At 36.8% G+C, this 13222-nt stretch overlaps 1 protein-coding gene and 1 long non-coding RNA gene across 3 annotated transcripts in view; one reads left to right on the top strand and one right to left on the bottom strand.

The window, feature by feature from the left end:
* LOC142152313 (uncharacterized) overlaps positions 1–13222 on the bottom strand; it is a 136546-nt gene that overhangs the window by 46072 nt on the left and 77252 nt on the right. The window lies entirely within an intron of this gene.
* The window catches only part of LOC142152307 (chloride anion exchanger-like), a 38818-nt gene that overhangs the window by 15313 nt on the left and 10283 nt on the right, over positions 1–13222 (top strand). Inside the window, exons 8-16 of the mRNA XM_075208819.1 lie at positions 2546–2628; positions 4140–4287; positions 5360–5473; positions 5934–6011; positions 8306–8401; positions 9123–9229; positions 11814–11883; positions 12035–12127; positions 12227–12322. Coding sequence (XP_075064920.1) covers positions 2546–2628; positions 4140–4287; positions 5360–5473; positions 5934–6011; positions 8306–8401; positions 9123–9229; positions 11814–11883; positions 12035–12127; positions 12227–12322 — 885 coding nt within the window. The remainder of the gene's footprint in view (positions 1–2545; positions 2629–4139; positions 4288–5359; positions 5474–5933; positions 6012–8305; positions 8402–9122; positions 9230–11813; positions 11884–12034; positions 12128–12226; positions 12323–13222) is intronic.

The raw sequence follows: 13222 nt of genomic DNA, 5'->3' as shown, positions 1-13222 counted from the left end.
CCTTACTATTAAAGTAGCAATCCTTTTTTATTAATTTGTCCCTGGATTCATCACACCCATAGGGGGGTATTCAATTGTTAGTTTTAACGCGCTAAAACACAAAAAAACGAGTGCTCGAAAAAAACTTCATATTATACAGTAATTTTGCGCGCGTAAACAGTTAATACGGTACTTACTCGCTGCCAGCGGGCTGAATTTCAGCTCGCTGCTCAGGGAGCTGCGAGCTGAAATTCCGCGAGTAATTACTGTATTAACGGTAAGATTTTTTGAGCGCTCAATTGTTAGCGTTAACGCTAACAATTGAATACCCCCCATAATGTCCACTATTATTACAGTTATAGGTACTATTTTTCATCACCTCCTTGTGTCGTAAGGCACCCCCCATCCCCACAACGAATAACCACTTAGCATTCTGTTGTTGAAACTGTTTTTCTTCCAATCATAACCGATGACCCCTTCTCCTCTGTATATGTAACATAGCACAAAACATTCAATAGACAAATCTTTGTATTGGCCTCTAAATTTTTTAAGCTAATTAAATAGGTCCTCTCTAAGGCAGCTAACTAAATCTAGCTTTGCTAACACCTCTATAATTTAACTATTCCATTCCCTTTATTGATGTTGTCTGTCTCTGTATCCCCTCAAGTTTTATGTCCAAATTAAATTTTTATACATCTCAGGATTGTATTCAAATTGCAGCTAATGTCTGGCACTGTTTGCCGCTACTCAACTTTTGCCAATTAGTATTCTCAAGTAGTTTTCTATTCTCCTCAATTACATTTAATGTGAAAGTAATATAGCTATTACGACAGCCTAGAGGCATAACCCTACATTTATCTGCATTACGTTTCACCAGCCATGTCATGGTCCAGTTTACCATCATCATCATCACATCACCATTTATTTATATAGTGCCACTGATTCCGCAGCGCTGTACAGAGAACTCATTCACATCAGTACCTGCCCCATTGCAGCTTACAGTCTAAATTCCCTAACACACACACAGACAGACAGAGAGAGAGAGACACTAGGGTCAATTTTGATAGCAGCCAATTAACCTACTAGTATGTTTTTGGAGTGTGGGAGGAAACCGGAGCACCCGGAGGAAACCCACGCAAACATGGGGAGAACATACAAACTCCACACAGATAAAGCAATGGTCGGGAATTGAACTCATGACCCCAGCACTGTGAGGCAGAAGTGCTAACCACTTCACCACCGTGCTACCATGTTTTCTAAATAATTTTTTAGCAAGTTACTATTCTGCTCTGTGTTAATAACAAGTTATTAACATCAGCAAATAAGGACAACCTACATTTTAGGCAACAATGTAATTAATAAAAATATAAAAAATGACTGGGTCCAATACTGTGAATATATTATATTTCTTACCTCCATTTGTCTTCTAGCCATCAAACACTTTCCATACACCATATTTCTTCCTAGACCTAGTATTCTTATCATATGTACCAAATTATTATGTGGAATCGTGCAGAACACTTTTTAGAAAATCCAAATATATCACATCAATTTCATTACCAAGATCTAGTTTGAAACTTACTTCCTCATAAAGACAAATCATATTTATATAATGTTATTACTACTTCTTCTTGTACCAGCATCTTTTTATTTATGATTGAAGATTCACTCATAAAGAACACTCAATAGAACATTTATTAAAAAAAACAAACACAAATCATATTTATTGGGCAAGATCATTATTCATGAAAGTATGCTTTCACTGTGTTATCAAATAATTTTCTACAATATATTTCAGAATCACAGCCCTCAGAATCCCTTAAAATAATTTTCCCACTATAGAAGTAAGACTCACAGATCTATAATTTCCTGGTTCCATTTTTAAATAGTGGAACTACATTTGCTTTCCACAAATCTTGTGGCACTAACCCAACTATGAAGGATTTCATATATAGCAGTCTATAAAGTGATGAACTTAGTTCCTTAAGCACCCATGGGTGGATGCAACCTTAACATAATACACAAAGTAGGTACTATACGTATAACATCTTGTAAATAATATCTATAAAAAGGTGAGTTTTGATGTCATCATTTCAAACTAGTGTATTATAAAAATAATGACCCCAAGTAAATTATTATGGAGATTTGAAGTTGCATATTCCAGATTCCATAATCTGAATAAAAGCAAAAAAATCCTTGCGAACTTCTAATATCCTTATAATATACATTAGTGAATATATTATCTGATATATAAAGTTTAAAAATTTGAATTTGAAATATTTCGAAAGTAAATGTCATATTGCTGTAAGGGATAAAAACAATGGCAGTATGATTTTTAAGGAACATTTTTTTCTGTCTACCAGTAGGATTTACCTTATGTTCAGGTTTCTATTAATGCACTAGTACAAATAAATAAAAGTCTTTGATTTGGGGCATACTGAGCTACATCACCACCAGTGGGATAACCTTGTCCTAAACACTGTTCTGTGTGTTTTAAATTCACTGTAATTTAATTAATTCAGATTATAGAAAAATTGTCATGTAACACACTCTTTTTATTTTGCAGACAATTATAGCAACTGGAGTATCATATGGATTTAATTTCAATAAGAAATTTAATGTAGAGATAATTGGAGTACTAGAAAGAGGGTAAATATTAAACCAATATTTTCTGTTTTTCTATCTTATTTATTTATAAGTGTATTAGCCTATATTTGACAGTGTGTAAAACCCAAAAGAAAATTATGCTTGGAATTAATTTAATATATCAGATAAGAAGACAAGAATGCCCCTAGAAGTATCACAGAAAGTCACCTGATTCATTAAGGAATGTAAATGCCGATAAGTGCCGTATTTTGCGTAAAATCATTCTGCACATGCCCTGAATTGAACCATACACCAGTGAATACAGCAACATTTAATTCATCTTTGAGTTCAAAGGACCCTTACTACAGCCTACAATTTTCTGGGTAGTATAGGGAGGGGACTGGACGTATGCATTCAATGTACAGTAAGGGCGAGCCAAGCTTGATCGCACACACTAGATACAGGCCGGATGTAAGTGCTGATTACTAGTGATGACGGTCACATATGCTAGAACATGTATTTGCAATCAGTAGCAACTGTAGAAATGCATTTAATGTACAGTAGACATTAATAGCATCCTAATAAATGTATATTATTGGGGGGTGGAAAAAAACTTTTATTGTTGTGTCATTAATGACTATGGGCCTGATTCATTAAAAAAAGTTAAGAAAAAGTAAGTAAGGCAAAACCATTTTGCATTGGAGTGGGAGGTAAATTTAAAATGTAATGGCAGATTTATAGTTGGGGTAGGGCATGTCCTAGATCAAATTTAAATTTCAGCATACAAATAAGCTATCAAGTATTTGTGTGCTACATGAATAAACAGCCAGTATTTTCCATTTGTGCAAAATAATAAACTAATATGCACTACAACATGGTTTCGTCCAGGAGGAAACTTAAGTAAAAAATAAATGAGTACTTTCCTTACTCAATCAGGCCCTATATTATTAACAGGTGACATTATTTTATTTTTTTGCTGTGCTTTTTTGGGGGATTTTATTTTCTACATATGTTTTGGACTTCCCTGCAGCGTATTGTCTGTTAGAGCAGAGCGCACCTAACAGACAATACACTGAGCGTATTCAACAACAGGCGTATCTTCAGATCCGCTCCTTGTTGAATACCAATGAATGTATGCCCAATTTACGTGCGTTTAAAAAGAAGCAATTCACATTTGCTTTGCATGCCTCAATGAATCAGGCTCATAATGTGCATATTAAATATTTTACCTTGAATATTTAATATGTAAGAATATTTCAGCAAACAGTCATTTTGATTGCTCATTTCTCTTGGCAGCATCTCTTTTAGTTATTTATACATGCACATATAAATATAAATATAATGAGTTGAATAATATATATTATCTTTCCTATGTAAACAATAATTAAGTTCTTCCCTGTTCGACCTCAAAACCCAATATATACAGTAGAACCAGTACAGATGAATCTTTGGAATTAGGAATTCTAAAGAAAGTAATGACCATACTATAACAAGAAGAACAAAACACCTAAAAACATGTTTGCATGGTATATTATATGTATAAAATATATATATTATTGCATTTTAATGTACAGGTATCAAGCGCCAATAACGCCAAATGTGTCAGTTTTCCAAGACTGTGTAGCTGATGCATTTGCCATTGCAATTGTTGCATTTGCTGTTGGATTTTCTGTTGCTAAAGTTTATTCAATCAAACATGATTATCCCATAAATGGAAACCAGGTAAAATTTCTCTCTATTTTCTTATTATAGCTTTAGGGAGGGGGGACGGGGACTTTTTTGTTCAATTGCACATATAATTGAAAATGCTCTTGATCCATCATTTCATGTTCATCTGGGCTGACATATTTGACATAGTGCCACTGTTTGGTGTAAAACAGAAAAGTAAATGAAAAAGAAAAGACTTGACATCAACGTACTCTATCAATCTACTTGTCAATCTATTATTTACTACCTACATTTTGAGACTCTTGTTAATCAATTTGACCGACCCCCCCTCTCCAAAACACCTCATTTTTGTCTTAAAAACACATGAGAGCTGGGGGCATTTGGTCTGCTTTTATATCAGGAGTCACAAGTCTACTTTTTGGTTGTCTTTACATAGGTTTATGTGTATGTATTAATATTCTCCCTCTATAAACTGTGACTAAATGCAGGGACAGGCATTCCATATAAAGTAATGACTGAGTTCTGAATACCAGCACCTCTGAGGTAGTGTAAAATGTGTCCACGATGATCAGCTAAATAGACTTTGTGGACTTCAGCTGAATTAGAAAACATTTCAAATATGCTAAGTAGAAAATGGCTCCTACTGCCTTGTAACAAAACCATCACCAAGCAGGAATCTTCCACCAACAAAAATATATTTTAAGCTTGATTTCCCATAAATTACTGCCCCCAAATTCTCCAACCTGACACATCAGTCAAGATTTTGTCTAGACAACCATGGGTTCAACACAAAAATAAACTTTTGATTATCTTGCTGACCCTCTCCAAAAACTTTTTTCCAGATAAGTAAAGACATCCCATTCGCTAATCCCTAGTTTGTATAGATTACCACTGACTTTACAAATGAATTTCCAGAAAAGGAGAGATTGGGGACAAAACCAGATTATATACACCACCTTACATTGTGCAATCCAGTCAGAAAATGTCAAACAATTGAATTTATTTATAACTTAACAATTACACTTTTATAATATAATACAATGCTATAATATTCCACATGTTTAATGTATTCTTTCATTTTCAAATGATGTTAGAAATAGCAATTTTCTATATTCTCCCCTTACAGGAGTTAGTGGCATTTGGATTAGGGAACATATTTTGTGGCTGTTTCAGAGGGTTTGCTGTTAGTACAGCTCTGTCAAGATCAGCTGTTCAGGAAAGCACTGGAGGGAAATCTCAGGTACTATTATTTTTTATAGTACAATCATAATTCCTCTCCTGCTATATTGCATTAGTCTTTGTGTCCCTTTTTATTTCTGATTTCCTTACCTCAAAATCACAGACAAATTATTCCAAATGTACAGACAGTCATATTACATAACTTTGCAGGCATACTTGTGCAAATGTCTGTGCAAGGTTGTGAAGTATCAGTGTTTAATAAGTGAGGGGGACAGAAGAAGGCACAGCAGTGCGAACAGTGTGTGCACTATATGTACACGGGGGGTGTACAAGTGAACTGCCCATGTGTAGTAAAACAATAAAATAAAGTCTGCTTGCAGCAGAATATTATGTAACAGGTTGCCTGACTTTTCAAACATATTTGGTACATCTATGAATGTTCATGCATATCTCTGTATAATGAATAATAATAAGATGTGTGTGTGTGCCTAAAATACAATTTATTGATTTTATTATTGCAGATCGCTGGTGTGCTGTCAGCATTGATTGTTATGATAGTCACTTTGGCCATTGGATTCCTCCTAGAGACATTACCTAAGGTACCTGGCATCTATCACATACAAATACAGAGCAATACATATTAGACCTAAAATATAGAATTTCACAGAAAAATGCAACTCAAATATACATGCAAAAATATGTGTGAAATGGTACATTTCTTAAGATGTGTGCAGGTTAAAATCTGGCGTATAGATGCGGCTGGAGTAAAAACACAGCAGTCGTCATCATCAATATGTTAGTGATTGATGGTTGTAGTGTTAAGATAAATAGACAAACAAATATATAAAAATTGCTTAGTGCTAAAGTCCCCAGAGGAATTGGAAAAAAGAGCAATTCTTCCCCTAGGGCCAACCAGTACCTTGCTGAATAGTATTGGGACTCTTCCTGGCACCCCTGGTGCACACTGGGTGCCAGGTAATCGTTCTAAGTAAAAAATATACTGCATGTATTGTGAAACTGCAAGTCCTAGCATCAGCATGCCAAAGTGCTAAAGGAAGCTATTATCTTCAGTTCTGATGTAGTCCATAGGGAAATTAAAAAAAACCACCATAACGGATGGACACAACTTTTTCCTAGCGAAGTCACAACAAGAATGAATTAACTGTATTGACCAGTAGGGGTCAATACGCTCTCAGCTTTTCTTATGCACTAATCGCTCTGATTGGTTGAGTGTGTACTAACCACTCATTCATTAATTCTCTTCAAGGCTCTTCTAGGAGTAAGCTGTGCTCCTCTGTTATGTTTTTTAAAAGCGTTCCCCAATAGATTATTTCAAGAACAAAGGAATAAAAAGGTAAAAGAGGAATGTGGGGGGATGTTTTTATTTTGAATGGAACTTTTTAATACAGGAAAGGGCCAATTCAATTATCATCAAGGTGCCGCAGTAGCATCACGCTGTGTTTCTCCACGTGATACTTTTGCAACAATCTTCACTTCATAGAGCAAAAACGAGCAAAGTTTTCACTATCATAATTTCCGGTAATACAAGCATAAACACAATTCAGAGGGCAGCAATGAGACCGCTACACAATAAAGAGGGCAACCTTGTGACTGCCACACAAGACATAGGGCAATGTTTTCAAGTACAAGCTCAAGTACTTAAAACAAGATCTAGATAAAATTGTGGCAACAGATCATGAGACCACTTATAAAAAATAATTTGACATGTTGCAGGTGTTTAGTCACCGTATTGCTTTTTTTAAAGAAAGTCTCTGACTTTCAACAAGGATCTCAGAATGACGCATTGGCAGGTTTTTTTGTTTGTTTGCTTTTTTAAAATTAAAAAAACACATTGACCTCCATTGATTAACTAAAAGTTGGCAGCAGTCTGAATTGATACCTAGCTGCCTGCTTCAATTAGATCACTGACAGGGCCAGCTAAGATGAGAGTCACCCCCCCCTATCCCTCCCCCCTCCCACCAGATGAATTAAAGACAAACCCCCCAAAAAACGCTGAAAAGAACACAAAAATTATAAGGTAATGCTATAATTAAAACCGCATCAGATGGCGGAGCAGCCTCATTAGGGTACCGGCCTATTGGGAGATGTCCATGTAAAGTATATGGCCAATCCGCCCCTGGTTGCTCAAAGGTCTTAACTCGTTGTTAGTAGCAGTTTATAAAGCACAATAATGCCAGTGGATGGATCGAACATGGAAGGAGGTAACAAACAACCAAGAGTAGCAGGATAAGTCCAAAATACTGGCCAAAGGTCAGAAAAGTACAATATAATAAATCGGTAGCACAGGCTGTTGTCAGGGCTGACAGAATCCAGTTCAAAATACGGTTAATAGGCCAAGTCCAGGCCAGGAAGAGATTATTAGCAGTTCCAGAAACAGACAGTGGTCAGGGCCAGGAGTAAACAGAGAAATCCAAGGTACAGTCCGGGTTACAACAAGAAGTCAAATCAGGTCGGAATTGAAATAGCATAGAAACTCTAGCAGAAACTATCACCTGCACATGTTATATAGAGGAAGTGGTTTAAATACAAAGAAAGTCAATTGAGAGGAGTCCAGCCTAATTAGCTGCACAAGTGTAGCAGGCTCAAATTGAGCAAGATTAGTTAGGCAGCTTCTGCTGCTTAGAAACTGGACAGATGCAGCAAGTGCAAAGATAAGAGCCGCTAATTACCATTACATGGTAACCAGCCTTGAATGAGGCGCCACCTATTGCTGACTGATTTGCAGTCTGATTTGCCTGAGAAATCAGTTACCATTCTGGGCAACTGGTTTGGCGAACAGCCTATACGTTGAACTCTACTTTGAGAGCATTTGTGTAATGGTATGTAATGTAAGCATATTGCATTATAGTATCTTTTTTATTTCCCATTTTAGTCCGTACTTGGAGCGATATGTCTCATTAATTTGAAGGGAATGTTGATGCAGTTTAAGGAAATACCCATACTGTGGAGGAAAGATACATTTGATTGTGTAAGTGACATTATTACGTAGTTCCCTCATCAACTTTTCATAACAGCTACAGTATATCTTGCCTTTTTATCACCGCATTCCAAATTAAACAGCCTTCAAGGTTAAAGAATTGCAAGAGGCCCTAACTGGGTTCTGTCCACAGAATTCATAGAAATACACTTATTCTAAAATAAAGCAATAATACAGTAACATTATTCTTCTGGTGTTCTATAGTATATATAAGGAATGACAGCACTTGCTGTGATTACATTCATATATCTTTGTGCGTATTTATGGAACCAAAGTGTAACCTAAATTATCATAATAATTTAGGATACACTAACCTAAACTATCAAGTAACATAATGGTATAGTTGATTCAGCATGTAATCATGTTGAGTATCTTCTAAAATGTTATATTACTCATAAGTAAGGTAAGAATTATGCATTACTGTGGACATTATACATTTTGTAAGTTCATCCATATGGGTTTATTTTATATTGTGGTTAAAATAGCTTATATTTGATTGGGTGCTGTAGGTTACAATGCATAATTGCTCATTTAAAACATGTTATTACAAGTGTATATTCCTAAATAATTTTAAGATGAGGCACATTTATCTGTGAGCCAGATTTTCTCTTAAGAAAATATTTACAGTATGCTATTGCATTAACATATGTTTACAGTGTGATTTGAAGGTGTCCAAAAATTCAGTGACCTAAACTTGTTCTATGTCTCACAGTTAGTATGGGTGGTGACCTTCATAGCTGCAGTGATTCTTGGGCTTGATCTTGGACTGGCCGCAGGAGTAGGATTTGAACTGCTGACTGTGGTTTTTAGAACACAGTTGTAAGTATTTGAAAGACTTTATTTGCACTTTCCTCATACAGATACAGTAAAAAAATTATGCAAAGCTCGTATTTGAGAGCAAAATTGACCATAGGAATATCACAATACTAACATCGCAAATTTTAATTAAAAAATTTGGATACAATACTCATAAAACCTTTATCGAATGCTGTTATACAACACCAAATGATGTTGGGTTTTCTTGTTTAAGGAAGTAGAAGTAAAATAAATACGCATGTTTAAGTAGTTATGATGCATAAATGTGCTGTTATTACGAGTACCCCTTTTTCAAATAAATTTTTTACAAAGATTGTATGGTATGTTATATTAAGATGATGCCACTTATGGTATGTGCACATGGGCATTTTTACCATTAAAAAGCATTTTAAAACATATATACCATATTGCTTTGATTCCAAGGCGCACCTTTTTCCCCATATAAACATCTCTAAAACCGGGATGCGTCTTAGAATCACGGGTGCGTCTTTAGCGTTTTATTCATAGGACTCATTCTTAGGGGGGAATTCAATTGACTGCGTCACTGCCGAAAGTATTGCGGCCTGTGCACTATTACCTACATTATGGTAATAGTGTGCCGTACTGATGTTAATATGGTTATCTATAACGCTGGTTTTAGCTCGCAGCTCAGGGAGCCGCAAGCAGAAATCAGGGTTAAAATTACCGTATTAGCAGTAATATAATTAACGCCGCATTGATCGCGGCCGCTTTGAATCCCCCCTTTAGTGTGCTGTCTCACAGTCCTTTTATAAGAACTGTGTTAGCTTGTGTACTTCCATTTCATCTGTTAAGCTGAAAATATGATGTTAAGACAAAAGAAAATGAATTCAGGAACAAAATGATGACCTAGAAATATATGTCTTAAGAGCAAATTTAATGGAACACAACTTGAGTGTCAATCACAGCAGTATCACAGTGTAGCCAGGTTTCTAAAATATAGAAATTGGGCCACATTGGTCATATGAACCTCTTACAGGATTATACCCAAGGCTGGCAGTGCATGGTAAGCCTGGTAATAGCAGCAGGAGGGCACTACAATTACCGGGGTGCCCACCCGCCCATGGGTGGTGTCCTCCTTGATATCTGTGGCTGAAACCGCCCTTGTTCTGAGTTCCCACTCTAAATAGAGTGGATATCAGAAATAGTATAGCATTGGCACAGTGAAGTGCAGGGGGCACTGCTAAGGATATGAAAGTCCACTTAAGAATAGTACAAAGTTATAGCAGCATTTATTTCCAAAACAGTCCAGTAGCCATTACAATTATGTGCCTTGCTCCTTCTGCAGGGTAAAGGGCTAGAGGATCTTGTTGGGTTGGGCAGAAACCATGCACGCCTTCTGTTTTTACTATCGACATCTACTTTACACAGTAGCAATGTTGGTTACAGTGTTACTTGCCCCTGAATGTTTTATTTAGCCACCCTCAGAAATAATCTCATCAATATTAACATTGGCATATGAACCAACCACTGTACCCTAAGCTTGTTAACTAAACTTAAGTTTCAGAGTCGCTGTTAGGTTCAGGGACCCACTGACAAAGGTCGATAAATGAATTATTTAGCTAACCAAATGAGTTTGAAAAAAATCTTTCCCAAATTAAGTACAATTGCAGCGCACTACCTGGACTCAATAGTTCATACGTTCAGTTCATGTTTTTGGGAATGTAATGTAATGTGTTCTGCCAGTAATACAATGTGATCAGGGATTACCGTTGTCATGAAGGCTGCAAAAATGTTTAGGTAGGAGGTACGTGTCAAAGTGACATCCACATGAATGTCAGGACCAAAGGTTTATAAGCAGAACATTGCCCAGATCATTACAATGCCTCTGCTGCCTTGTCTTCTTCCCATAGTGCATCCTGGTGTCAGGTAAATGAGGCACATGCACCCAGCCATCCAAATGATGTCAAGACCACCTTCTTCTATAGCTTCATGGTCCAGTTCTGGCACTCACATGCCCATTGTAGGCACTTTCGGTGGTGTACAGGGGTTAACACAGGCACTTTGATGAGTTTGCAACTACACAGCCCCATACACAGCAAGCTGCAATGCACTGTGTGTTCTGACACCTTTCTAACATAGCTAGCATTAACTTTTTAGGCACTTTGTGCTACAGTAGCTCTTTGCTGCCTACTCACATCAATGAGCCTTGGGCGTCTATGATCCTGTCACCGGTTCACTTGTTGTCCTTCCTTGGACCACTTTTGGTAGGTACTAACCACTGCCTACTGGGAACACCCCACAATATCTGCCATTTTGCAGATGCTCTGACCCAGTCATCTAGCCATCACAATTTGACCCTCAAATTTGCTCAGAGCCTTACACTTGCCTATTTTCCCTTCTTCCAACACATCAACTCCAAAAACTGACCGTTCACTCGCTGCCTAATATATCCCACCCCTCTACAGGTGCAATTGTAACAAGATAATCAATGTTATTCACTTCACTTTTCAGTGGTTTTATTGTTATGACAGTGTATGTATTGGAATATCCTCATGTAGCTTTAACATATATAAACATTTTATGTTACCTAGAAAACACTTTCATTTGTTCATTCTATTTTTTTAAGCCCTAAATGCACACTCATAGCCAGTGTCGGAGAAAGCAACATTTACAGAAACAGAAAGGACTACTTAAATGTGAGTATTAATTCCAAAAGTTCACACATGCACATCATGCATTTACTTAAATATATATATATATATATATATATATATATTAATTTTTTTTATTTATTTTTTTACACACACATATATACACATTACATATATATATATATATTTTTTATAGGTATTTGAGCCAGAGGGAGTGAAAATATTTAGATGTCCATCTCCGCTTTTTTTTGCTAATTCCGCTTTCTTTAAAGATAAGCTCATATCTGCTGTAAGTATGGCACAGTCGCAAAGCATATGGTGAACTATGGGATAATATACAGTACAAGTATATAATACTGTGTTGCATAATATTGTTTTATTTTTCCAGGTTGGATTTAATCCACTGAGGGTTTTGCGTAAAAGGAATAAGGGTTTGCGAAAAATTAGAAAGTTACTGAATAAAGGCGTCCTACATGTTTCACCAGTAAGTGTGACTAATGTTTCTCATGAATGAATGGGCTTACTCTACCACCCTGTCTGGGGAGAGGGGTTTTTACAGATTTATCTTGTGGTAGCTCTTACTGTCAGTAATCTGCCATTACAGACCACTCCTATAGTTTCTGCTTGGGCACCAGGCACTCATCGACTGTAAGTGTTGACTGTGCACTACCATGCGTAAACACTTTTAACATTACGCAGCCTCCCCATCCTCCCCCTTGGACCATGCAGTGCCAATGGGTTAGGGGATGGTGGCACCACTCCGGACTGGTTGATTTATCCTAAAAACTTCTGCCCAAGTATCTTCCAGTAGACCAGCTCTGGGGTCTAGTATCCCCTCCAAGCTAATATAGTCTCCAATGTGATGGCAGCCAGACCCTGGGGAAGCAGTCTCAGAGCTTGTCTGTTGAGATTTGCTATGCCCTCCAAGGGAGAGCATACCAGGAAGATACATTAGAATTCTGCTTGCTCTATTGGAAAGTGGTGCTCTCTGGTGGGGAACTGGGTTGCGGTGGCACCAAATACCATCAGTCCCCTTTTCTTCAAGTGAACCCTACCTAGAGCTACTGTGGAGCTCTCAGCAAAGCCTTCTTTTGCTTCCATCACTTGGGAGCAGGGAAAGAAGCCCACAATACCGCAAGGACCCACCGCTCCACCAGGGATGGGGGAGGAGTCTGTCCATACATTAGAGGTAAACAAGAAATGGAGCCACGGCATAATGTCTGAATGTTTGAATTTTATATAATTCAGATTTAAAAAACATACAAACTTTCGTTACAATTTCTTATTCTCAGTACATTTAGCCTACCATTACAATTTTGATGAGATATTTGTTAGTGTGAGATTTTATAATTGACTTATTTTTTAGTGAAACTTAAATTAATTA

The sequence above is a fragment of the Mixophyes fleayi genome, chromosome 4 (genome assembly GCF_038048845.1).
Source record: "Mixophyes fleayi isolate aMixFle1 chromosome 4, aMixFle1.hap1, whole genome shotgun sequence".
Lineage (NCBI taxonomy): Eukaryota > Metazoa > Chordata > Amphibia > Anura > Limnodynastidae > Mixophyes > Mixophyes fleayi.
Note: the sequence above shows the minus strand (reverse complement) of the source record. Positions and strands in the feature narration are given on the sequence as shown.